General features: G+C 44.4%; 1 protein-coding gene across 2 annotated transcripts; it reads left to right on the top strand.

The window, feature by feature from the left end:
• The first annotated feature begins 7,542 nt into the window (after positions 1-7,542).
• Positions 7,543-25,577, top strand: LGALS3 (galectin 3). 2 transcript variants are annotated; one of them, XM_088461395.1, is made up of 6 exons: positions 7,543-7,630; positions 11,554-11,571; positions 14,879-15,259; positions 18,205-18,293; positions 22,341-22,503; positions 25,235-25,577. In XM_088461395.1, the coding sequence occupies exons 2-6, from the start codon at positions 11,557-11,559 to the stop codon at positions 25,388-25,390; spliced, it is 804 nt and encodes a 267-aa protein (XP_088317521.1). In that variant the 5' UTR covers positions 7,543-7,630; positions 11,554-11,556; the 3' UTR covers positions 25,391-25,577. The 2 variants fall into 2 exon arrangements, with proteins under 2 accessions (XP_088317521.1, XP_088317522.1); XM_088461396.1 differs by having other exon boundaries at positions 7,544-7,626.
• Positions 25,578-26,008: the final 431 nt, after the last annotated feature.

A 26,008-nucleotide genomic window follows, 5' to 3' on the forward strand; every position in this document is an offset into this window, starting at 1 on the left:
AGGTAAAGTATCTGATTTGGAGGTATTCAATTTGTAGTAATAGGCCATACTATAATCGTCTAGGAAGTTATGGAGAGATAGCAACAAGGCCAAAGGCTCTGAAACAAAAAGGAGGATGTCGTCCGCAAAAGGACAAAGTTTTTGAATGGCGTTTACAATCATTACACCAGAAAAGTCCCTGCTGCAACCAGAGTTTCAATGGACAGAATAAAAATAACAGGGGAAAGGGGGCATCTCTGTTGTATGCCATTAGTGATGGGAACCATATCTGACAGAAACACACTGCTAAACCCATGAGCAGAAGGAGCACTGTAAAGAGCCAAAATAGATGTAAGAATTTGGTCCACTGAAAGCATCTCACATCCGCCTCTCACACACAAAACCAGAAAAACTGAATGCAGATCAGGCGGTCTCAACATGAATTGCTGCATTTTAGCCGAAGACGTGTGTCACGTGGTGTGAAGAGGCTTGCGCAGAATACTGATGAGAGGCCACTGGTCGTTTTCAACAATGACTGGACAACCATAAATTACATCATGGAACTTCTTTTCTGCAAACACTAATGCCAGGAGCTTCTTTTCAATTTACATATACCAAGACTCTGAATCAGTGAAGGTTCTAGGAGCAAAAGCTACAGACTTGTCCTGCTGCTTGCACACCACGCCAAGTCCATGCTGAGATGCACCTGCAGATATCAACAGGTGAACTTCAAAGAAATGCAACACAGGACTGCTCGTGAGCATGGAATTCCCAACACCAACTGGTGGAGTGGTAGAATAACTTCACAGTAGTGAGGCAGAGATGCTCAGGAAATGCTGGAGTGACAGCTGGACAGAAGGTCTGGGTAATATCGCCTGAGTCTTTGCAAGTTCTGGTCTGACAGACACCCTGGGCATGAGAAGGTGGCCCACATAAGGGACTTCAGGCACAAGAAAACAGCATTTATGAGGAGTTAATTTCATGCTGAGGGATTTGAATCTGTGTTGGACCTGGAGGAGGATCTAGTAATGAAACCCTGACCATTAAATCATCCATTATAGTCTCACAGTGGAAACCCTCAAACAAATGCTTCATAAAACGCTGGAATACTTCACTGCCAGTGCAAATCCCATAAGGTATGCATACAAAGGCCTATCTACCCACTGGTGTCATAAAAGTGGTCATCATAGACGATTCACCGGGTCTCACATGATCTGCAAAAATTCCCATTTGGCATCCAATGTGGTGAAAACTTTAGCATTAAGTATGTCAGCAATCACTTGTTCAACAGTTTTCAAAGGACAATGTGGACACATAAGGACATTGTTTAGAAGTAAAGGGTCAATGCAGATGTTGACTAATGTATCTTTTTTTTACAGCCGCCATCATTGTAGATACACATGGAGTGGCTTCCTCCACAGGTTTGATTAACACCTAATGCAATTATGTGACTGAGTTCAGCAATGATCTTGTCCTTCATCACAAGAGATATCCGCCTTGGGGCACAGACAGTGGGAGCTACAGATTTGCTCAAATGCATATGGTATGTCACAGGTAGCTTGCCAATAGAAGAGTTATCAAACAAATCAGCAAAATCTTTGAGCTCGGGCACATGCAGCTGAACCACGGGTACATCAGTACTTAAACCAAGCTTGATGCTGTCTGGCAGACCTTGCAGCGGTTTGACGTCACCATCGACACTATGAAGGGGTTAATGGACAGGTGGTGATGTTGATTATAATCATACATCAGGTCTTGATTAACTGACCACCAAAGGCTATCACGTCCACCAAACTGGATGTGTCAATAACAGCATTTGCATTGGTGTGCTACAGGAGACATTACTTGGCGCCTATATCAATTAAGATTTTGATGTAATTTTGGGTATTTCTGTCAGTCAGGATGCTGAATATTTCATCCTTCTCAGCTCTCATATCCACACTCATACAGTGGAAGTCCTGGATGGAGGAGGTGGCTGGCGTGGACTCAATTTCATTATTTCTGTGCAGGGAACTGATTGGATGAGGAGAGCGGGAGTGTCTACCATCCTGTTTGGGCTTTGACCTGCACCATCATACAAGCTGGATGAATTTGCCACAAGCATTACAGTGCTTATTGTAGGCAGGACATTTGGAGCGCTCAGAGTAATGGTGGCCACCACAAGTCACACAGCGTTATTGCGGCTGTGCTTGATGTCACATACATTGGCCTCTTTTTTTTTTTTTAAATTCCTGCCATTCATATTTGATTGTTCATGCAGCTTGCAGAAACTGTATGTATGGCAGATTCCAGAGTCAGTCCCTTTTCCCTTAGAAGGTGAGTGTGCATAGTGTAGGTGTTCTTACATTTAATACACAAACTAGCTTCAAACATGCCATGTATGCCTGAATACAGTCGGTGGGGTCCTGCAATGCTGTATTAAATGCATGTCTGTCCAATATCACATTCTTTGCAGGTAGACAAATTTAATTGAACTTTGCAATTAGTACCTCAGGGTTCTCTCTGTCCTCCCAACTCACCAAATACAAAAGTGCTTTGTCCAATGCTACAGCGCCAGCTTTGTTCAGCAGGGTTTATGCCTGTACCTTCTTGGACTTGTCCGACAATCCCACATATCAGTATATGCGCCACTCATTGTAGAACTTTAACCTGGAGTCCGAGATGTGCTCATTAAAGACCAGAGGATTGATTCAGCTGAGACCCTGCTGCATCACTGCCACCCTCTTGACACAATGTAGATAATGCAGATCACCAAAATGTCAGGAAGCAGAGCTGAGGGAAAAAGGTCTTTACGCCATTACAGCCGTCAGTAATAACTACAATTTTACCTCCTGGTTACAGTACAAAAAAAAACAACTGAGACCCAGGACAGCTGTCACTGGATGTAGCCATAGAACATGTACTGACTGCAATTTGCTTAAGCTAATGTATGTGATAGTCACTCTAAAATAACAGCAAAAGTCTGCATTTATATAGCATAGGTGATGTGCACCACTAAACAACTCTGCTTTGTAACAGTGGGCCTTAATGGTTGGGTCCATCCAGTGTACAAAAGTGTACAACTACTCTTTGCTCTCAGAAGTCACCTCAAGAAATTAGAAATGCACCTAGGTGTACAGAGAGGAGGATATAAGTGTAGATCTGGGATTCAGTACATTATCTTCTATTTTGTGGTAGGAGTCGAGTGTGCTTTGGGGGGCCCCATCTTTCTTATCAAGGTGTAACACAGACCTGTTAGCTAGGCAGTGTACTGTACCCCGTAGGAAGCTACAAGCAAGGACAGAACTAGTGCCAGTGCAGTCGATGTAGTGCTCCAGGACCTGCCACAAAGAAACCCACAGCCTGTGGCATTATCATCAGGCTGGCCAGGCACTAATAATGACTGACTCATTATAGTACACAGGCAGCCGCCACGACACAGGCTCTAACAAAGACGGAGGAGGAGGCGGCTGTGGCGCAGCCGGTGAAGAGGAGGGGGCGCTTCCCCTCTCCTCATGTCACCCATGGCTCCTCATCTCTGAGGCAGTCCTCCTGCTGTTGCTGCCGAAGTCCCTGGCACAAAACTCGGAGGAGAAGAACAGTCCTTGCATGTGCCTGCCAGCTGTCATGGTCGCTTCCCCCAACCTGCCAGTCTCCTTCCCGGGCTGATGAAGACATCAGCGGTTGCATTCTTCTATAAAGTAGGTACTACTGTGTGGCATAATGTGTATAAAGGGCACTACTATTATGTGGCATAATGTGTATGAGGCACTACTATTGGGCATAATGTGAGGGGAACTACTACTGTGTGGCATAATATATATAAGGGGCACTACTATTGTGTGGCATAATGTGTATAAGGGGCACTACTACTGTGTGGCATTATGTGTATAAGGGATACAACTGTGTGGCATTATGTGTATAAGGGGCACTACTACTGTGTGGCATAATGTGTATGAGGGTCCCTACTACGGTGTGGCATAATGTGTATAAAGGATACTACTGTGTGGCATTTAGAGTATAAGAGGCACTACTGTATGGCATTTAGAGTATAAGCGGTACTACTTTAGCATTATGTATATAAGAAGCACAGCTGTGTGGCATTATGTATATAAGGGGTACCACTATGTGGCATAACATGTATAAAGGGCACTGTGTGGCATAATGTGTATAAGAGCACTACTACTGTGTGTCATAATGTGTTGAAGGAGTACTACTGAATAGCACAATGTGTATAAGGGGCACTACTGTGTGGCATAATGTGTATAAGGGGCACTACTACTGTGTGGCATTATGTGTATAAGGGATACTACTGTGTGGCATTATGAGTATAAGAGGCAATACTGTGTGTCATTTGGTGTATTAGGGGTACAATGGCATTATATGTATAAGGGGCACAACTGTTTGGCATTATGTATGTAAGGGATACTGCTGTGTGGCATAACATGTATAAAGGGCACTGTGTGGCATAATGTGTATAAGAGCACTACTACTGTGTGTCATAATGTGTTGAAGGAGTACTACTGAATAGCACAATGTGTATAAGGGGCACTACTGTGTGGCATAGTGTTTATAAGGGGCACTACTACTGTGTGGCATAATGTGTATAAGGGATACTACTCTGTGGCATTGTGATTATGAGGCATTACTGTGTAGCATTTGGTGTATAAGGGTACTACTATGGCATTATGTGTATAAGGGGCACAGCTGTGTGGCATTATGTATATAAGGGGTACTACTGTGTGGCATAATGTGTATGAGCACTACTACTATGTGGGATAATGTGTTTAAGGGGTACTACTGTGTAGCACAATGTGTATTAGGGCCACTGTGTGGCATAATGTGTTTAGGGGCACTATTACTGTGTGACATAATATGTATAAAGGGCTCTCTGTGGCATAATGTGTGTAAGGGGCACTACTGCTGTGTGACATAATGTGTGTAAGGGGAACTGTGTGGCATAATGTGTATATATAAAATTGCGTGTGTGTGTTTTGCAGTAGGTGGAATGAGCAAAACATATTGCTGCACCTGGACCTACCACTCGCTAGTTCCGCTACTGGCTACAAGGATCACGGTGGGTGGCCGATTTATTAACAGTGAAAAGCCTGACATTTCAGTGTTAGTGTAAAAAAGTTTACGTCAGCCTGGGCTGCACAGTATCTATCCTGCTGGAGAGGTGAAGAATTAAAAGTTTCTCCCAGCAGGATGATAAAGAATTTCCAATTGATGTTCACAGTACCAATGCACATATCTGAACTGTCCACCTCCGCATGTGCACTGCTAATCTGATAACAAAAAGCCAGAAGCCAATGACAATGCCTACCACACTAGTATTTGACTCGTGACAGATACTTTTGTAGGGGGTCCCAGATTCCACAGAATACCACAGTAAGCGGACCCTTTGGTGAAATGCATTGGTAACTCTCATTTTGGGGTCTTTTCATGTACTAGTCATTTTTGCAACTAGTCATCATATTGATGCAATATATAGTAGATCAAAGTCGAAATTCACAAATACCTGTCTGGCAAAGCTATCTGAAAAGCAGGCCCCTCTGTGATCCTAAGAAATTTAGTATTCAGAAATACAGCATTCTCGGCTACTAGGACCGGACTGATCATGCACCAGTAGTGCCACTGGCCAGACAGAGGACTCAACAGCCGAGATCACAGGGACCTCTCTTACAGGCTATAGCAGATTTTGGGGGGGTGGGGTCCTTGGCTGCAACTCTCCCCCTTGCCCAAGCGCCCGTGCTGACTGAGGATCACGGTGGCCTCCAGGAGCCTGGCAGGACAGTAAACCAGAGATATTGGGCAGAGGGGGGTTCGGCGTAACCCTCCTCCCAGTGCAGTGCATCACATGATTCTGTTCTGCACCAGTGCCCAGCAGCACAGAGGAGCTGGTGCCTGCTGGAGCCACCCTTCACCCACATGCCTGGGCTACAACCTCTTCTTCCATGGATGGCATTCTCTCCAGCTCCAAGGCTGAGGTACAGGCAGAAGAGCGGTGCCACCGGAGCAGGATAGGACATAATCTAAAAACTGTTCTGCATTAATGTCAATGTGCAATATTGGCCGTGTGCATATCACTGTGCACATCAACCACTACCTGGGGCACCTCTGATAGGCCAGAGTCAGTGAAGGGGGCGGAGAGGACCGGGAGGAGGCAAAAAAACAGCAGTCTTCACTGCTTTTCTCCTGTCAGGAGGCTCATTACGCCATCCAGAGATGGAAATTGTTTTTGAGAAGCGAAACGGAAAGCTGAGCTTCCCGTGATTCTCTGAATCGCTCTCCCCGTACTACTGTTTGGGGAAGCGATCCTGACACAGAACTGGGGCACCGCTGGAGTACTTTTCCACAGTATATCCCTGCCTGAATACAGCAATGCCGTGGAAAAACCCTGTTTTCTGAAGTGTTTTGTGAAACAGGGCCTTTCACTGCAGCATGAATAGACCCCTTTGTACTTTGTGCTAAAACATATTCTGTGTAGATATGGGCCCTATTTAGCAAACATTTTCTTCATAAAATTATCTAGAAACAATCAGCTTCCTGGAGGAAGCTGATTGCCGGCTAACAGCGGGGGGCGTGGCCGGCCACTGACATCACATTAGGGGCAGAGCCAGGGGCGGGGCTGCACAATTGCATCCTCGTGGCCCCGCCCCCTCTTCACAATGCCGTTATTTTCGGCATTGTGAAGCAGGGGGGCCACGATGACGCGATTCAGCGCGAATCGCATCAACGGCCCCCCTGCTGCGGGGGTTTCAAGTTTATTCTGGGGGGAGGTCGGGAGGGCTGGGGGATTCCGGGAGGCGTGCCTGCCTTTCCGCGGGGCCGGGAGCTGCACCCGAAAATCGGGAGGCTCCCGGCCCAATCGGGAGGGTAGGCAAGCCTGATCCAAATGCAGGAGAATGTCGCAGAAATCTCCTGCAGAAGGATTTTAGTGCAACAGACCACAGGCCCATTATTATCAATAGGGACTATGGTCTGACCCCTATGTACCAAACTCCAAATGGCGAAGCTCCCGCTGGATTACACCATCCTCAGATGGTGTAAACCGCTTTATGCCTATGGCGGCTTTACATGCAGGACAGGGATCTTCCAATCCCTCTCCAGCAGCCACCGGCCGGTTCCAGAGACACTGTAAGACTACTATGATACGGTTGGGATCTAACTCGGAGGGACAACGGTCATCGCTACCACTCTCCCTGCGAGTTACACTTAGTAAATAACTGGGATATTTTCATCAAAATGAAAATATCTGTCAAGATACAGACTGTTAATAATTGAATCAGTGCCACGATTATTAATACATAGGCCCCTATATCCCTTACCAAGTGTCTCAGAGGGGGCCATTCAATTGTTTTTCATGTCATAAAGCATTAATTTAAAGCATGCTTGTTTTACATTTATTTCTGATTTTTTAATTTTATCCTTCTAAAAGAAGAATCTATGTACTGTAGTGCAGTATGGAGTCTGAATAGACAGGGGAGTTGTGGATCAGGTTTGGGCTGTGATAGGTGTGGCGGAACTGGGTGTGTACTATCCCCTATTAGCACTCAAAGCAGCCTTTATATATGTGCAGCTGCAGAGTTTCTGCTTAGATCTCTCTGAAGTCTGAACACATCCCAGTGTGAGCCCTTTGCCTGAGGTTCCTGCTTACAGCCATCAGTAGGTACTGTATTTAGGGTCCTGTTTCTTTGGTAGAACTTTACCATGAGTGTTAATGTAGTTACTGTTAAAGCAGATGAGGTCTGATGTTTTATTAACCTGATTTTGTCCACCGAGTGACTTAGATTGCCTTAGGCCGTATACTTTCCAGTTTCCTCTTACTGTAGCATGTTTGAATATGTGTTTGCCTTGTACATGCAAGTTCATTTTAAGCAAATGTGTTCTTAAAGTCTATTAAATGCACTTTGAAAATTGTCCCAAAAAGGATATGAATGGATGTAACTGTGATGTGATTTCTTTTATAGCAGTTGTTTCTGAAGTGGGTAGTACTTTCCCCTTTGCAGTGAAGGGGGGACTTTACCTAGGCCCTAGGGGAGCAAATTGACTTTTGAACAATGTTAAATTGTTATGTGTATGTATTATCTTCATTTTATGGGTTGGGTTGCTGGGGTAGAGTTTGTGGATCAAAGAGGGAAGTGGTCTGGTAAAGTTTGGGAAGGAAGCTTTAGTGTATGAATGTGCGTTCTTCATTCTGTTAAAGCTTCTGTTTGCCAGCATTTGTATCTCCTCTGTGGTGCACAGATTTCTTACAATCCCAATAATCTGATCTATGATGAAAACACTTTTGTGCCTTGAGAACAATTCTTCAAGTGTTTTGGGCTTGTACGTTCTACACCCTTACAAGCATATTTTTTGTTTTTCAAAGTGTTTTACTGCTAGTCGGGCTTTCAAAAATGGTAACGTTCGTATGCCAAACGCTGAACTTCAACACCAGCTAAATTCCTGACCCTATTGCATTTGTTAAAATAGGTCATATCAGAAGCAAAATACATATTTACTTGTGTTGCAATGCTGCTTGGATGGACACCTGCTTTCAAATCGGAACCATATTTGTATTCCTCCTATTGACTTGCATTAACTAACAACTTTAAGCACCATTCTGAGCGCATCCTGCCTAATCCAAGGTGTGGCATTTGAAATGTCTCTTCAGATAGACCTGAAGCCTGCGGTCTAGAAGTGAGAGAGCCACAATGTGACTCTGGCGGGCTTGGCATGTACTCCTAATATGTCACTAATCATCCGCTTAGCAGGATTCCTCCGGCCGCAATCTGGATTTTATGGCTATTGGGGAAACAAATCTGGATAAAGAAAAGTGCAATTTACTTTAAGTAAACACGTTTGGCTGGCTTCTAAATAACATGCCTGCACTGATGTTTCCCTACCCCTTGGGGCTGCCCTTTACCTTCTTTCTCTCAAAAGACCAATTACCAGTGGTTGGCACCTGGCCACTGCTTCTCTCTCCGGTCGGGACAGCATGGCTGGGGCTGGGCCCTTAAATCAGTCCTGTCTAATTCAGACCCTTAGGCCTATTTCACACCTGCCGGTTTTGTCCGTCTGGCAAATAAAAAGGCAGAAGCTGGCCGTCTTTTTTCAGGCACTCAGTGCCTTTCACATGGAACGGCTTTGAGACTTTTTTTTTTTTTAATGTTTTTTTAATTTATTTTTTACTTCATATTCTGGGCATGCGTAGAAGCTGCTGTACAAGCCGGCCTGTGTGTGTATGTAAGGAAACATTGTTTCCCATACTCCACTGGCTTGCAGGGACGGCACGGGATGGCAGCCATCCTTCTCAGTGGATATTCCCGGCTGTAACACGGCGACCGTGCCGCGTGAAAGGACCCACCTACTTCCATGTATAACTAAATTTAACAGCTGGCAAAAAAACAGCCGGCCAAAACCGGCAGGTGTGAAATAGCCCTCATGGGGCATGAGGCAGTGCCATGAATGAAGTATTATGAATGTCACATGGCATAGTGGAGCTGGTGAGGAAGGAACTTGGAATATGGGCAGTAACAAAGGTTAATGGTCTTCATGGCTTGTGGAAAGGGAAATGTTGTACTATGCGGGTCCAGATAAATTTAATGTATTTAAGTGGCTAATCTGAAGCTAAAAAGTGTCCCCTGTAATTAAAGGGTTATGGTGGAACTCCATAAAATTCGCACCTGTTTATACCTAAAAACAGTTAACTGGCATTTATTTTTGACTTGAATCAGTTTTCTGTGCTTTCTGTCTGGGGGCTGCCATGTTTATCACTTTTAGAGGACGGTTCTTTACTAAGCACAAACTAAAATCTACTAGTATAAAATCTTCCTGGTGAGTAATGTCTCATCCAATCAAAGATTAACTTCTTTACAGTTCTAGTTTTTCTAGGAAGGTTCAGATGGTACGGCCCTCCCTTAATCACTGTTTACAATAAGTCCAATAATTGATGGAGGGTCTGTCACAATATGCCTTTAGTCAACTACTGTAGCAGCTTCTTGTACTGTTGGCCTGAAGTGATTCTGCTGATAAATGGGTGTAATGTGTTTTCTGAAGTTCTACTCACTACTTTGGTTAAATTTGCCTATGTGAGTACTTGGAGCCTCTCCTTCCCCTCAGGCTGATTCCTCATCTCTGTGATGAGTCACTCTGTAAATTACACTTAACCATGTACAGGCAACAAAGGCATGTCCTCATTTTTGTCTTGTATTATGTCCTATTGCCAATAGTGTTGATCGCCTATTGCACCAACAAGTGTGCTGCAGTTCAGTCATTTCCTGTAATACAGATTTTCTTGATGAATGTAGTTGCACTAGAGCAGGCCTGGCCAACCTGTGGATCTCCTGCTGTTGTGAAACTACATGTCCCAGCATGCCTTGCCACAGTTTTGTTAGGTAATGCTAAAACTGTGGCAGGGCATGCTGGGACGTGTAGTTTTACAACAGTTGGAGAGCCACAGCTTGGCCAGGTCTACACTAGAGCATCCTAGCAGCCATTCACAAGTTAGTACCTCACAGTTGAATTGATACAGCTTTCATTTTACAGGAGCCTATATGAATATGTAGTTGTGGTTAGAGAATTCTTCTACTGTCATTGTTAGTGGCAGAGGGGACACCAGCTTTAGGCGTTGGTAATCATCCTCACTAGGTGGAAATATACTAGTTTTAAGTTCATGTTGCTTTCATGAGATCTCATGCAAAACGTGAGCTTAGGTCATTGTGCACCTGATGCTGTTTATACAGTATTAGTGTTCATTCTAGCACGCTGCACCTGTCACAACCTCGTGCAGTTCCTCTTTTGTGCCTGGGGTGGCGCTCTCTGCTCTGGTGCTTCTAGCACTTAGCTGATGTAACAAACTGTTGAGATAGACCTGAGTGTGCTAGAAACACCAGAGCAGAGCACCACCCAAGGTAGGAAAGAGGGACTGCACAGGTTGTGACAGGTGCAGGGTGCTAGAATGAACACTAGTATAAGAAGCTTTGTGTTGGGGGGACATATGTGCCAATAGGCACCAGCAGCATACTGTGGATCCATATGCTGCCCAGTTCCTACTGCAACATGTGCCCGCCATGTAATAGCTACTTTCTCCCAAGGCTTGCTGTGCAGTGTGGGCAGATGGTGACAAATGGTCTCAGGTATCACTTGTACCCAGAGACTTGATGGACTGCATTCTCATGGATACTAATGGTCTCCACAGGGATTAGGTGGCTGATGTAATTGACTGTTTGAGAATTCATCAACACAGTCCCCTTGTTTGGCAGTCTCTTTATTACATGTGTATGTTGGTTGAGATCTCTAGTATAGATGTCGGCTATGGTATACCTGAGCTAGAGCCGTGCATTGATTGAACAGTGTGATTGTCCAGGATTTAGCCCACTTAAATCTGGAAATGGTCATGTTCCTGCCGCTTCACCAATTTTACTAGCATAGCTAAAGGCGTCTCTCTGACTGATGGGCCCACAATTCTTATAAGTCCCTGACCTTACCTGCTCATAGCAGATGATTTAATCCTAATCTGTAACATGTAAATCATTGTATGGGTTCCGATGTGTCCGTTTTAAATCATGTGACTAAAACTGATTTATTTATTTTTATTATTCCTTTCAGAAAATGTCGGAATTCTCGGTAAGTCTGAGCACCTATTATAATATTTGATGACTATTTATTAATCTTGAGTTTCTGACCCCTCAGGCCAAACTAAAATGTGTTGGGGTTCATGAAGATTTAACTAAAAATGAGCATGCAGAAGTATAAAATTGGTTACCAGCCTGCAAGAGATGAGCCAGAGTGACAGCAGAAATTAATTTGTAGAATAGCTGGGTCACAGTTTTAATTTGGCCATCCATGTTTTGTTACCACACCAGGCAACACAAACTACCAAACCACTAGCTGCTAAGATGCCCCTGCCCCCGGGGTGGCTGTTTCCATCCGTAACTTAAATGTATATTCCATAGACCTTACGGTTTCACATGTCCCATTAAGGCTCCTTAGACATGATCTGAAATTTCACAAAACCTACTGAATTTCTGCCACTCAAACTAAAAAAAAAAAAAGCAATGAAATTCCAGTCATTAAGGCCGACTCCTTAATGGACGTGTTCCTTGCGCAATACATATATGGTATGCCATCACACCCTGTGGTTAACTGCAGATTCAGCACTCAGAGTGAGATTGCTGTCACTCACAAAATGGTGGAGCTTCAATAAGACACAGATGCATGGATGTATTGGTGAGATCCATCCATGCATCTGTTAAAAATTCAATGTGTAACTGCTGTTAACTCCTGCAAAGGATAGCCATCTTAGTGCACCCAAGTGAAGCAACTGTACACCCCCTGCAGGAAACCACCTACTGAGCACGTGCAGCAAGTTGAAGCTCCCTATCTCTATAATGGGGTGTTTGTGGGCTAACAGTTAAAAAACCTGTAACTTTCTATATTACCTGAACCCCAAAACCACCTACACTGGAACAAGAGCTACCTAATAAAACAAACCTCAAATCTTAATTCATCCTCTGCCTTGAGATATTCCTTCCCAAAAATCCCCCATAGACTAAAGCAGAAAAGTGGTCCTAACTGAAAGTGGCAGAAAAAACTGTCAGTTTAAACTTTAGATTGAGTATTATGGAACATTTCTTTATTTTTTTTTGCCTTGACATTTGCAACAGTTCTACCCATCCATGTCAAATTTTGACTTTGTACGTACAATAGCTTTTGAGGTGTAGCCCCTTAAACACCATGCCCCGTCTCAGGAATTCTCTATGGGAAAATTCTGTTTATTCAATTCAGCCTTAATATAAGGGCACGATAATTCATAGGCACAAGGATCTGCGGCAGTTGGCAAAGTATCTACATAATCCCATCCCATACTGAGGGTGCTTGTCAATCCTTAATACCATAGTTGAACACATTAATTCTTCTGTTCAGTGGACCACAAACCAGGGGCAGAACTATGGGAGACAATGGAGGCGCCTACCGCCAGCACTGAAGGGGCACCTCCTCCATTGCCCACATTATATTTACCCCACTTAGGGCTGTAAATATGTATCTGGAGTGTACAGTCACGGCCACCCAATACATGCCACCTCTTCCCGGCACCTGAGAAGCTACTATAACCATATACTAGTGGAGGGCTCAATGTCAGACAATCAGATGCCACTTCCATCTATCTATAGCCTGTCCCCACTCATTAATGTCGCTGCTCCTCAGCAGCTTCTCATGCCAGTGTGACTCGGGCACCCACAACTCACCGTCTCACTCCTCCCTGGTGGCAGCTCTAGCTGCGGACTTGTGCGGCGGGCCCCAGCATAAGGGTGGCTGCAGATCTTCCAGTAGCTGGATGTCAACAAGGATGCACCAGACTGTGCTGTGGGTAATAGGGAATGGGAGGCGGCGGCCTGGGGCACCAGTGACTGAATCTGGGGGCAGATCTTTTGGTGGAGCAACTTCCCAGCATATGAAGCATTCGGCAGTAGACTGGGTATTTTATGATTTGTAGTTCCACCACAGTAGCAGTCTTTCAGTATCTTGACTCCGACTCAGTCCTCAAAGCCCTCACATCCAGTTGGTTTTCCCCTCCATCAGGGATGTCAGGAGGGCTCCCCACCCCACATCAGTTGGCTTTCATCAGGAGGACTCTGAGTCTCATGCTAATTGCACCATACAGGTCACTATCTTATCTGTGACTAACGCATAGCTGTATATACCTGGAAAAGGGGGGAATATCCTGCAAATTTACTCTAGTAAATAAGTCTAATAGAAACACATTCACATATTCTATAATAGTGTTTTTGTGCGTATGTATAGATAGATGAAAGAATTGAAATGCACCATATTTATTTTTAATTTTTTTTAGGGGGGGGGGGGGGCAGCAAACTATAACTTGCCTCCAGGATGAACCTACGCCACTGCCACAAACGTCTAAATGAAGCCTGTTCTACATTCAGCAGCAGTTGGTACACAATCCTCCAATCCCCCCTTAGTCATCACACATTTTGATGCGTTTGATGCTTCTGTTGAACCAGGAACCATATCTTTAGTAAATGTGTACATTATTCTCATAATGCAAGGAACACTCAATCTCCTGTATCCTCCATCCACCTCCCCCCTCATTAAGCCAATGAAAATATAATTTCATAAGATGACCAAAACTGAACTGCAAACAAGTTACTAGTTGATCTAATGAAGTTTCTGCCATGGCAAATAGAACTATCCTATCTACACTTTTAGATGTTTTCCTAACCATTTTGGTGTATTCCCTACACACATTCATTTAAAATGTAAAGACCATCCATGCCACCGATTACAACTGTGATTCTTCATTAAATTCTAACTTTGTTTAAGAGTAATATCAGAACTTCTTCCTACCACCTCTTCAACACAGTCCGCTAACTCAAAGATGTAGTATCCAGAGATAGACGTTGATAAGATGAACATTATCCAATCAGTTACCAGTCAAATCCTGGCCTTCACAGATGCTCTGTAGACTCCCTCTCCTGCCTCTAGTACCAATGCCTTGGATTGCTCACACTGGTACAGTGGCCAACTGCCCAGTAAGCTTTCTGCAATCCCCTCACCTTATCACTGGGCTCCTACCATCTCTACTCCTTATAAGCAACCAAAGCCTGTAAACAGAGCCTTCACTGTAGATCCTGATGAGGCCAACTTTACCCAGAGTCTCAGAGTCTCTGGGATGCTGCCTACTCAGTTTGGCAAGTATTTGTAAGAGCATTGATTTAAAAATACTCCACTAAAACCAATCCCCGCATCTTAAGTGGGTGTTTTCATGCTTTTTACCAATACCTCTAAATCTGACTTTATCCCAGTAATATGTTACCACTAGACCTAGCTCCACACACATTGAAGATCAATATGTTAATTTTCAGCAATTGTCATGCTGCTTAACAGTACTTTATTTGTTTTCATTTTTAATTAGCTGGATGATGCTTTATCTGGTCAAAGCAACACAAGTGGCCTACAATCCCAAGGTCAGAACTGGAACAATCCCTGGGGTGCCCAGAACCCTCAGAACCCTGGGCAGCAATATCCAGGAGGGTTTCAAGGTCAAGCATACCCAGGGTACCCGGGACCCCCCGCAGCCGGTCAGCAGTACCCGGGACCCCCCGCAGCCGGTCAGCAGTACCCGGGACCCCCCGCAGCCGGTCAGCAGTACCCGGGACCCCCCGCAGCCGGTCAGCAGTACCCGGGACAACCATATGCAGGTTTCCCACCAGCAGGTCAGACCTATCCAGGGGCTCCCATGCCAGGGCAGCCAGGACCAGCAGGACCTGTCCCTTCAGCTCCCACTGGTCCACTGGTAAGTTTTTTTTTTTTTTTTTTTTTTGTATTCTTGTAAAGAATATCTAAAATCTATTAATTTAATGTATCAATTATATAGCATGCAGGTCACATTTGTACACTTGAATATGTTGCCCTAAGGCATATTGGTATAACATGAATGTGAAAGTGTATTTCCTATAACATAAACAATTAGCCTGTGACATGTTAATGTAGTCATACTCTCTATGAATGGGCTGCCATTTCAAAAACACTGACCTCCTTTGTTATGAGTTAGGTTTGATCATCTTGAGGTTTATGTGGAAAATGGAAGTGGATAAGGAAGCAGGGTTTAATTAGATATTTGTGGGCCTCATAGCAACAGTCTGTAAGGTCCCTTATGTACCACCCAATGGTGGGAACATCTATAACACATTGAAGATGGGATCCGTCCTCTGCTGTAGGTCAGTGATTGCGCCCATGGTAGTTACACTGCTGCATTAGTTAAGCAATGAAGTTGAGCTGCTGATTGTAGTCTTCCGGCTAGTCCCTAACTTTAGAAATGACCGGGGAAGCCCTGAAAGATGAACATAGGTGCTGATTTACAGATGGATGCTAATGCAATCGCAACTGCATTCTCTCATGGATCACAGATGCTAAAATATGCTAATGCCTTCCAAAGCTTACCACAGCACCCACTGCTGCCTTCTCATATCCATATAATGACGTGCAACAGCGTAAACATCAGTAACCTTGATACAGATCAGGCAGCCATGCAGCAAGTCTGACCAGCCACAAACACTGCTGCTCTCATCAGTGTCAGATTGGGACATGAAGGGCCCAATAAGGGGTGTGGCCAACCACTGGAGAGGAGTGGCCAGCCATTATAGGAGTATCGTAGTATGGATGGTGCAACAGATGGTGGCATATAAGGATGCACCCATCTGTATCACAGCGTGCTAAAAGTGGTTGTCTCTGTTCTTCCACATTTGGCTACACGGATGTGCACAAGGAAAGGAATTTGTAGTGCCAAGAGCTGCGCCGTGCCCATGTATAAAGGGGGCGTGGCCTAATGGAGGGAGGTATGACCACGCCCTCTTAGGAAAAAATTAGCCACCCGGCGCATAGCCAGTGGGGGTGCGATCAGTGTGATCGCTCCCCGCATAGGAGACTGCTGTAGTTACTGCTTAGCAGCTGCGAGCAGTCTCCCACTAGTGCAGCCCAGCAAACAGCAGCATGTGCTGGGCTGCTGTGATGTAAGAGGGAGGTGGGGGGGGGTGACACCAGGCCCCTCCAGCAAGCCTGGGTAATTGGCACCCGCTCCCCCCCTCTCTCGGCGCCTCTGCATACAGCCGGGGGGGGGGGGTAGTGGTAGTGCCACACAATGATGAAAATTGTATATAACACATGTAACTTTGACAAGGAAGATGGGGCCCCCTCAGCTCTGGGCCCCATAGCAGCTGCACCCCTTGCACGTGTGGTAGTTACGCCCATGGTAGTAGTGACACATGGCAACAGGAGACAGGAGGAGGTTGTGGGGTGGTAATAGTAGTAGGGACTGGGTGTGGGTAATTGTAGGGACATATGGTAACTGGGGGAGGTGGTGGGGTGATGGTGATAATCGTAGAAGGGACTAGGTGGGGTAGTGGTAGGGAGACAGATCATCTGGATATAGCACAAGGGATACAAGCACAGAATGACAGGTGCTCCTCCCTCTCCCACCTGAATTCACAAATGCCCATTACACCCATAATACTGGCTGACTACTGGGCAGCTTCTCTGCATTCTCCCAGTCTGCGAGAGCTCATGCTGGGAGCAAGGGGCAGTCGGCAAACTACTTGTCACTATGCAAGTGTATACAAAACTGTTGAATACACATGAAGTGGCATGTAGATGTTAGCTCATGCTGGGAGCAAGGGACAGTATGCAATCTCAAACAGGGAGACAGTAACCTGACTCGCTTAGAGGAGCCAAAGTCATCAATCCCCGGCAGCGGCAGACTCCTGAGTTTTAAAAAGGTTTTACAACACTGGGCACCGAGCCTCCCTGGCCACTGGCACCCTGGCCACAATTCCCCAGTCCCGTCAGCCATGCCATCAGCCCCCAGTATAGTGCTTGCCTTTTACTGGCTCCAAGTCCATATCCTGGTGAGCTTGGTGAGCTCTGCTGTCAGCTGATGTCAATGTTGGCGTCGCAGATTTAGTGTATGACCTGCAGAGGACTTGGCCCCATCCGCCCACTGGAGTGGGTGGAGCTAAAAGTCAGTGGGGGTGCAGCCCTCAGAGCAGAGTAGGGTGGCACTTCAGTCACCGGCCAGCGGCAGATTGCACCATTATATTAATGTAAGTGCAGCTGTTTCCCGGCTGGCTGGGTTTTGAATGAAGTGAGATGGCATTGGCCCCGCCCACCCGTGGGAGTGGGTGGAGCTACAAGTCCAGAAGCCCACCGGGGATTTCAGGCTCCCTGGTGGCCCAGTCCGAGCCTGGCTCTCATGACACACAAAGGGCTCTCATGCTGCGTAGGAGATGGCAATAACTAATCTATGCATGTCCATGAAACTGCATTTAAACACCTCCCCCAAATGCATACCTGTCACTCACTTTGCAAATGGATCCTCTGTGTGGGCATAATCGCAGAGCAATCACTGCGCGTGCACAGTGCTGCTGACGCACGTGCGCTATGGCAAACAATCGCTCGATCTGCGTAAAAATCGGCAATGCATGCGTCTCTGAATCAGGCCCATGATTTGTATTGCAAGGAATGGAAATAATGTATCATTTTGGTTGAGTTAGTGCATTGGTCTCTGCACATGGAAACTGAGCATAATTTTCACAAATATACTTTGTCTTTGGAGTTTTAAGAGTCCTCGTTAAGCAATACAGAGCTTATAATCTGGTCAATGTTTTTTTTTTTTTTTTTCCTAGTTTATTTATTATATATAGAATGAACATTGTCATGTTATCATTGGTTTTCTTGTCTTTTTAGAATGTGCCATATACTCTTCAGTTGCCCTCAGGACTTGTGCCGCGGCTGCTGATAACCTTTCAAGGCTCAGTCTCCCCTAACGCCAAAAGGTAAAACCAGGATGATTAGGCTGGTGTTATGCACAGGCAAGTAGGGTGACTGAAATAACCAGTAGAAGTCCTGTGCTCTCCAGTTTTTCAATAAAAACTGTCATTAGCCTCCACATCATAACCTAAGCACATCAGGTCAATATCAATGCAAAGGGGATGCCAGTGATTTAGAATACCAGCGCCGAAATCCCAACACCTGTGTTCCCGGTGGAACGAGATAAGTTTCTTGGATACAGAAGGTTAATTAAGCCACACAAACCAGTATCTTGAAAAAAGATGTAATAAATTATAACAGATAACAAGACATGGAAGAATAATAGTTACTTAGCTTCGGAATATAAGATGGTTACACGATCCAGGAGCCTCCTCTCAGAATAGAGCTGGAACGAACAATATCCTGGCCACCAGCTGCAGTCTCTGGTCCAGGCATACGGCAGGCCACTGGAATCTCCTTTTGTTCTTCGTTTATATAGTATCCTACTTGTCATACCCATCTAACTCTACAAATATGGGCATAAACCTACTTCAAACTACTTTATTGGTTAACTACTGATAAGGACTTCTAAAACATAATGCAAGCGTACATCGCAGTAGACAACGCCTTGTGGATTTATGGCCTGTCTGCTTTCCACATTCCTATACCATTTCATGCCTGATACACTTCATGTCTGATACACACATAAGAACCATGAATAGAAATGGCTGTCAGTAGCCATTTTGCTATCCCAATACAACCTGTCAGAATCCCGGCACCAGCATCCCAAAGGTAAGTAAGAGGGTTAGGTTTAGGGTGGGGGGACGGGGTGGTTAGATTTAGGCACCGGGGACAGTTCGGGTTTAGAGGTAGAAGGGTTAGAATACCTACTAATAGTTGTCTGTATCCTAACCCTGTCGGGATGCTGGTGTTGTGATTTTGACCGCCGGGATCCTGTACCCAACCCGAAATCAGAATAGGTCAGCTACTGGTAATAAAGCATGATAGAACTATGGCAGGTCTCTAGAATGCTAGTCTATGCAGCAGACAATTGAAATGCACTCTTGGAGAATACTACTGGCTTCCTACTGGCCATTCATCTGAGCCTGTCTGAGCACAAAGTAACCTGTTTTAATTTGCCTGTCCTAATGACTGAATCGGTATGAAATACTGCCGGGCGCATGGCCGGCGGTTCGATTCCTGGCAGCGGCAGCCCGACACTGGAACAGATCCCAGCAGTGGCAGCCCGACTGCGCTGGAAATCCCGATCGTCCCTAGGTAAGTATTAACTAACCTACCCCCCTAACTCTCCCTTAGGGGCTCCTAACCCTAACCTCCCCCAGTGCCTACACGTAACCCCCTCCCCCTCTCCGTCCACACTGCCTAAACCTATGTCCCCTGGGGGGGTGCCTAACACTAACCCCCCCCTTAGCCTAACCTTAACCTCCCAGGGGGGTGCCTAACCCTAACCTCCCACGGGGGTGCCTAACCCGAAGTCCCCCCGCGGCTGTCCGCTCGCGGCGCCCGGCATCCTTTCAATCGGGATGCTGGTCTCCTGGCATCGGGGAAATGAGCGGCGTCTACATCTAGACGCCGGGCATTTCACCCTCGCCGGGATATGACCATTGGGAAGCCGGCTGTCGGTAAAATGTCAGCCGGCTTCCCAATTGCATCCCCCTAATGACAGTCCCACAGCGCTTTCTGCTGACAACGTTTCCAGGATGGCCAGAGATTTCATTCTAATTAACTGAGTTTTTAGGCCATGTGATAATATTGGACCAATTAGCAGATAATACTGCTGTATTGCCCACAAGATTAAACGAGCACAAGAGCAGAAATTCAAGTTGCCTCCTATAAAATTGCTGTTAACGAAATTCCAAAGTCCGGATATTTGAAATAATGATGACCTGAGTGGTGAGACCATTGAGGCATGAGGAACAAATTGCCTTATTCCTCAGTGTTGTCACTAGTTCCCAGTAAGTAAAAGTGCCAATAATTGTTTAAGCCCAGTAGATTACATAAACTGTGTGTGACTGATGGGTCACTTATCACACACAATGAAGATTTGCACCTTTTGGTTGGCATTACCACTTCTCCCCTGAACTTTGCATTGATGGAATGGTACTCCTCCGTAAATGATCCTTAGTGAGTGTATGAATGTGACCAGGTATTTTTCCACTCCCTGTGTATTACATGTTTGTTTTTGCTGCTCTGATGCAAATGAAGACTGAGTGTTCCTGCCAGGTTCTGCTTGCAATGAATACAGGACTTGTGTACACCTGCCAGATTTATGTAGATCAGGGTTAGGTTGTTATGGAGTTGGGTGAAAGAAAATGGAAGAATTTGTAGATAGATAATTTTATAATAATTATTTTATAATATTTATTAAAACAGTTTAGATATTTGGCGGTATAAAATAAGAAACCTGTTGGTATGCTGCCACAGTTATCTCTGCACTTTCTGAGCATTTGAAGAACTGTCATATCCTTCCCTTGGCAAATCCCATGTTTGTTTAACACCACTACCTGCAGGCTGCTTCTAATTACTACTTTTCCTGTATAGTTGTGACCATTACAAGAAAATATAAAGGGTAATACACAATCCCTGTTATTGCCTCAGGAAGTGTTGCTTGTTAATGACAGGGTTTCCAAATTACATTGGCTTCCTTCCAGAACTAAGGGCCCGGACGGGACATAAAGTGGCCCCAATGTAAACTCTGATCATGGGCTGAAGATCGGCCACTGCTGAACTCCAGCCTCCTCTATGGGTCCAATGGCATCTACAGGCAGGAGTGATGGTTACAACACTGCTTAAGGCACATATTCCTGTACGGCAGGGGATTTCAACTACAATTTAAGTACTACTAAAAGGTCGTGTTGAGGATTTCTGTCTGTGGAAGCAGGTAGCATAATTACTGACCCAGTAAAATAAATTAACTTACCCATGCATGATTAAAGACATCCACAAAACATTACCTCAATTTTGTGATTAGGCCTGTCCCAGGCTGTTTTTTCAATATGGGATTTACCAGGTGGCGGGGCTTTGTAGCGTCGGCATATAGAGGGGTGGGTGGGCACTCCAGCCAGCGCAGGTCTGCACAGTGAGACCTCTGTCCTCATGTAACGCTGTGCAGTGTACACAGCCAGGGGAAGAGAGGGTAGTGTGTAGATCCCCTTCCATAGATGTACCTGATTGAGGGCGGAAGTGCGGTTCCATGCCCATAATGGCTACCAAAAGAAGAAATTTGTCCACTAACCATGCTTCAGTCATGATGGCTCGCTTTGCTCACCACAGGTTAATATTCCTCTATGTCCACGTGGATAGTAGGGAATGACGTTGGACAGTAACTTATTACGTCAGGGTACAAATACTAAAGGGGATCTATCCACTACCCGGGGGAAGAGGGAGCCGGGCAGTGTCTGAGCACTCTGCTGGAGGTGCTCAGTGCTGCCTGGCATTTAATCCCGGCCAATTTTAGGCTAAAATCCCAGGATTCCACCGATCCTGGGATTGGCCTCCCTATTTGTCTTTCCTAAATGGAGACATTAGAAATATCACAAAGTATCTACTTACTCTTCTTGCCATTAATCCCCCCCGAGAAGTCTACAAAAGGATTCGCTACTATCCTTACACTAGAGAGCATTGAATAAACTGCATATAAGAAGTCTCTAATGACAGTACTCATTGAACAATTATTTGAATTAACTTTTTCTTATCTTTATGCACATTCTTTATTTGTAATGTTTTGCTACTTACACAGTGTAATTGGAACAATTTTACAATTAAATAAATGAATAAAAGGCATTTTATGGTATGGAGTGATGCCATCTTTGGCACCTGCAGTCTACCCTCTTATCTTCTCTAAGCCCCATTGTATTGATTGTTGGTAGACTCTATATTGTAGGTAGTTGCTAAACACCTATATATTTTGAACTAAGGGAATTGGATAATTTCCCTAATCACCTAATATCCTGTAATTCCTGTGAGTTTGGTTTTTTTCATACCTTTTATAAAATGGAGGTTGTAGGCTGTAAGAATATTTTATTTTTATTTTTTTTGTTTTCCCCTTTTAGGTTTTGCGTTGATTTTAAAACAGCAGGTGATATTGCTTTCCACTTCAATCCCCGATTTGATGAAAACCCAAATGTTATCGTGCGCAATTCTATGATTCGTAATGACTGGGGGAGAGAAGAACGACAAGCTCGATTCCCATTTCTGAAGGGACAGCCATTCACGGTAAATACCAAATCTTTGCATTTTTAAGAAAGGGAAATGTATTGCAAAAAGTTAAATTATACCCAGACTACACCCTGTGGCACCATCCTATCTATTTAATAGGTATACTGTATGTAAAACCTCCTGCCTCGCTGTAGCACATTACTGAGCTAAAATTTGTCTCATCGTATAAAATGTCTGTTTCCAATGTGTTTGTAACTGGCCAACATTTAAAAGGAAACTGTGGCAGAAACAAAGTATTCCTACAGTATGCTGGTGCACACAGTGGTGAATATAGTGGAACTTATCCAGGGAGTAAAAAAAATGTAAACTGGGCTTTTCCACATGTCTGTAAATCTGCTCTGATACCAGCCAGTGCCTTCCCAGCCATTTACCTCACCGCACGTCACTGATATGCATATACAATTGTTAATTTCACCAATCTGCTTTCCATTGCACCCCCCTGGGGGCTACTGCTTACTCCAGGAATAGAGGCTGGGCAATGGAGACTATTAATTAACTGAACCGATGCTCCCTCCCCTATATATGCTATATTCAGCAGGACCTTTGATGTAGACTAAAGCCCAGATTTATCAACGAGTGATACTGTTATCGCTTGTTACTAATCTTAAATAGTGCTCCAACCAATCAGCGCCTAACTGTTATCTTTTTGAAAAATGATAGTTGGGAACTGTATGGTTGGAGCACCATTTAAGATTGGTAAGAAGTGATAACAATATCACTCATTGATAAATTTGGGCCTAAGTGCCTTTGGAGATGCATGCTATGGCTGCTGGGCAGCAGTGCAAATTTTTAGTTTTATTTTAGTAGTGCTGTGGTGCTCTTGTAGTATATATCACAAGAGCAGCCAGAACGGCACCAATGGCTGGAGGTTTCTGCTCAAACTACTTTTTCTGGGATTAAAACCAGATTTTTGTTTCCAGCCAGATCTGAAAGTGAGATTGCAGAACATCCTCTTGTATGGGGAGAAGTTAATCATGATTCCTGTGGGGATAGTTTTTTAAAAAGGGAATATGTTCCCCACTCAGATACCCTTCCGGTCCCTTGGTTTCTCCTTGGCTCCATCTCGGATGACACCATACTGACTCAGGTGGATGTGGTAGATGGTTCTTCAAGCCTTGCTAGTAGAATCTCTTGGGAATCTTCCTCGAAGAGAAGACCACTTGGGACCATTACTGTACCTCAGTTTGAGTCACTTTGGCTTTGAAGGCAATGAAAGACAAGGTCCTTAAGGTGAAGGCCTACTATGATTAGGATCTACTACTAGGTATGAAGGACCTACATTATCTGATACAAACACACTGGAATCTCTGCTTCCCTGTTCAGTGTTTTGCAGCTCCTTTGTTTGTACAGGTTGGCTTGCATCAAGGGGCTTCTACAGTCATCCATCAAGGGTCAGATCTCTATACTTTAAAAGGAAATTGGCCTTCATTCTGGAGGGTCAGATCTTTAACTAGGAGGTTGTTCATATACATATATCTTGTCTTTGAGGCTCTCTAGAAGGCCTATATTGAACTGCTAAAACAAGTTGCTGTGCTAACTTGCTTGGTTGTGTTGCTGCTGGCTACAGCCTCAGTCAGACGTGTATAAAATTTGGCAGCTTTATGTAAATTGTCATTGTTTTTCCATCTTGAGTGACAATAGAACTTTAATCTAAAGAATGGATGTTTTGAAGTTCTAGTTCTTCGACTCCTGTTCATCTTCTAGATGCGTTTTGGGCCTTTGGCGATTTACATTGATAGAACTGCCACCATTCGTAGATCAGATGGTCATCTTATTCTACTGTATACCGGCACCAGGGAGAGAAAAAAAAACCTTATCGGGCTTTGTGCCATTGATATTGGGAAACATTGGTTCTCCCATTGATGGAAAAAGCATTGACAGTTGTTAACCCATCGATGGTCAGTGGCCATCCTAAGCATGCAGAGATACAGGCACCCCCATCCATGCTCTCGGATCTATTAAAGATTTGTTAGCAGCATGTCCTGCTGGAAGTTGCAATATATGGGGGAGAGCAGCCGCCTTCAAGTTCCCAGCTTCTATACCCAGAGGAAGCAGTGTCCCCCAGTTGGGTTATGAGAAACAGATTTATGAGTACACAAAATTCCTGATTAGTGCATCGAAAGATTGGAAGTCGCACAGCATACCAGGGGTGGAACAGTATCATTGGGACCCCTTGTTCGGCCTTCAAAGGAGAAACGAAAACAAATACTAGTGACTTTTTTTTATAGCTACAGCTCAGAAACTTTCATGGCTCAATTATGCTTTCAATAGGGAGGAAACCAAATGGTAGACCAGTGTTTGCCAAATGTGGTTCTTATGGAACCCTAACAGATGTATCTGGAATACAGGTGTGTTAATTGACTAACAATAGTTACAAGTGGTTCTATGCTGTGAAATTGCTGATAATGGTGGAACCTGAAATGCACATGACCTACACCAGAGGTTTCCAAACTCTGTCATTATGGTCCACATTTTAAGGATATCCATGCTTGAGCAGGTGACTTAATTAGTACCGAGTCAATTTTATGGACTCGCGCATGGTTATCCTTAAAACCTGGACTGTAATGGTGGAGTTTGGGAACCTCTGACCTACACTATTGCATGGCTGTACAGCAATATAGTTTAGGGAGACAAATTTTGTGTTTTATTTTTTTTTTATTTAGGTAACTTAAGCCTATTGTACAGGTGCTGTCTTGTGCATTCTAACTTATTTTTGCCTCTATTCCAGATCCAATTTTTTTTCGAACTGGACAAATTTAATGTGACGGTGAACAATGAGAATATCTGCCAATTCCAGCACAGAGTGAAAGAATTTGCACAGATTAAAAATGTGTGTATTGGCGGGGACATCACCCTCACAGGGGCGACAGCCACTGTAGTGTAAAGTACATACGTTTATGTTTGAAGGATTTCTGCTGGGAACCACAGGCAAATTCATTACAAATATATTTAGGGTGAATCCTAGTAATGTGGCACTGCTCTCCTGCCAAAGTCTGCAATTATTATATTATACTCTGTGAATATTTGAGTCTGATCAGTAGAAACAAATTAAATAAAATTTTTTCACTGTTCCACTTTTGTCATTTGTTCATATACTTACAAATGGACAGGTCATAAGTGCATTATTGTGCAAAGTGCTTCAATCACAATGATAAAAAATATTCCTGCCATTTTTACTAGGAGTCATTTGACCTAAACATTGCTGCTTGATAGTAAATAGTTTTTTTTTTTTTTTTCTTGATAGAGTTGCTCACTAAACGGACTCCTCCACGGTGTCTGTATGTACATGTTAAAAGATAACCTTCACTAAACAGTAAGGTCATGACGTGCCAGCTGCTAGTCTACCACTTTTAAACTGCAGTGACCTAGGGGCATGCTGGAGATTGCCTCAAACACTGTTGTTTTTTTATTTGATTAAAGTGGATGCTTGATTTTTGGATGGGGTGGTTTTTAGCTTTTGGACAAGATGCTACAGACATGACCTCATTTTGGTGGTTAAGTT

This window comes from Taudactylus pleione, unplaced genomic scaffold, assembly GCF_031769625.1.
Source record: "Taudactylus pleione unplaced genomic scaffold, aTauple2 ptg001041l, whole genome shotgun sequence".
Taxonomy (NCBI): domain Eukaryota; kingdom Metazoa; phylum Chordata; class Amphibia; order Anura; family Myobatrachidae; genus Taudactylus; species Taudactylus pleione.

Bases quoted from the DNA above. Each gene is read 5' to 3' on its own strand.
- LGALS3 (XM_088461395.1), top strand. The intron at 15,260-18,204 runs GTAAGTTTTTTT...TTGTCTTTTTAG, and splicing joins CAGCTCCCACTGGTCCACTG to AATGTGCCATATACTCTTCA. The intron at 22,504-25,234 runs GTAAATACCAAA...CCTCTATTCCAG, and splicing joins TGAAGGGACAGCCATTCACG to ATCCAATTTTTTTTCGAACT.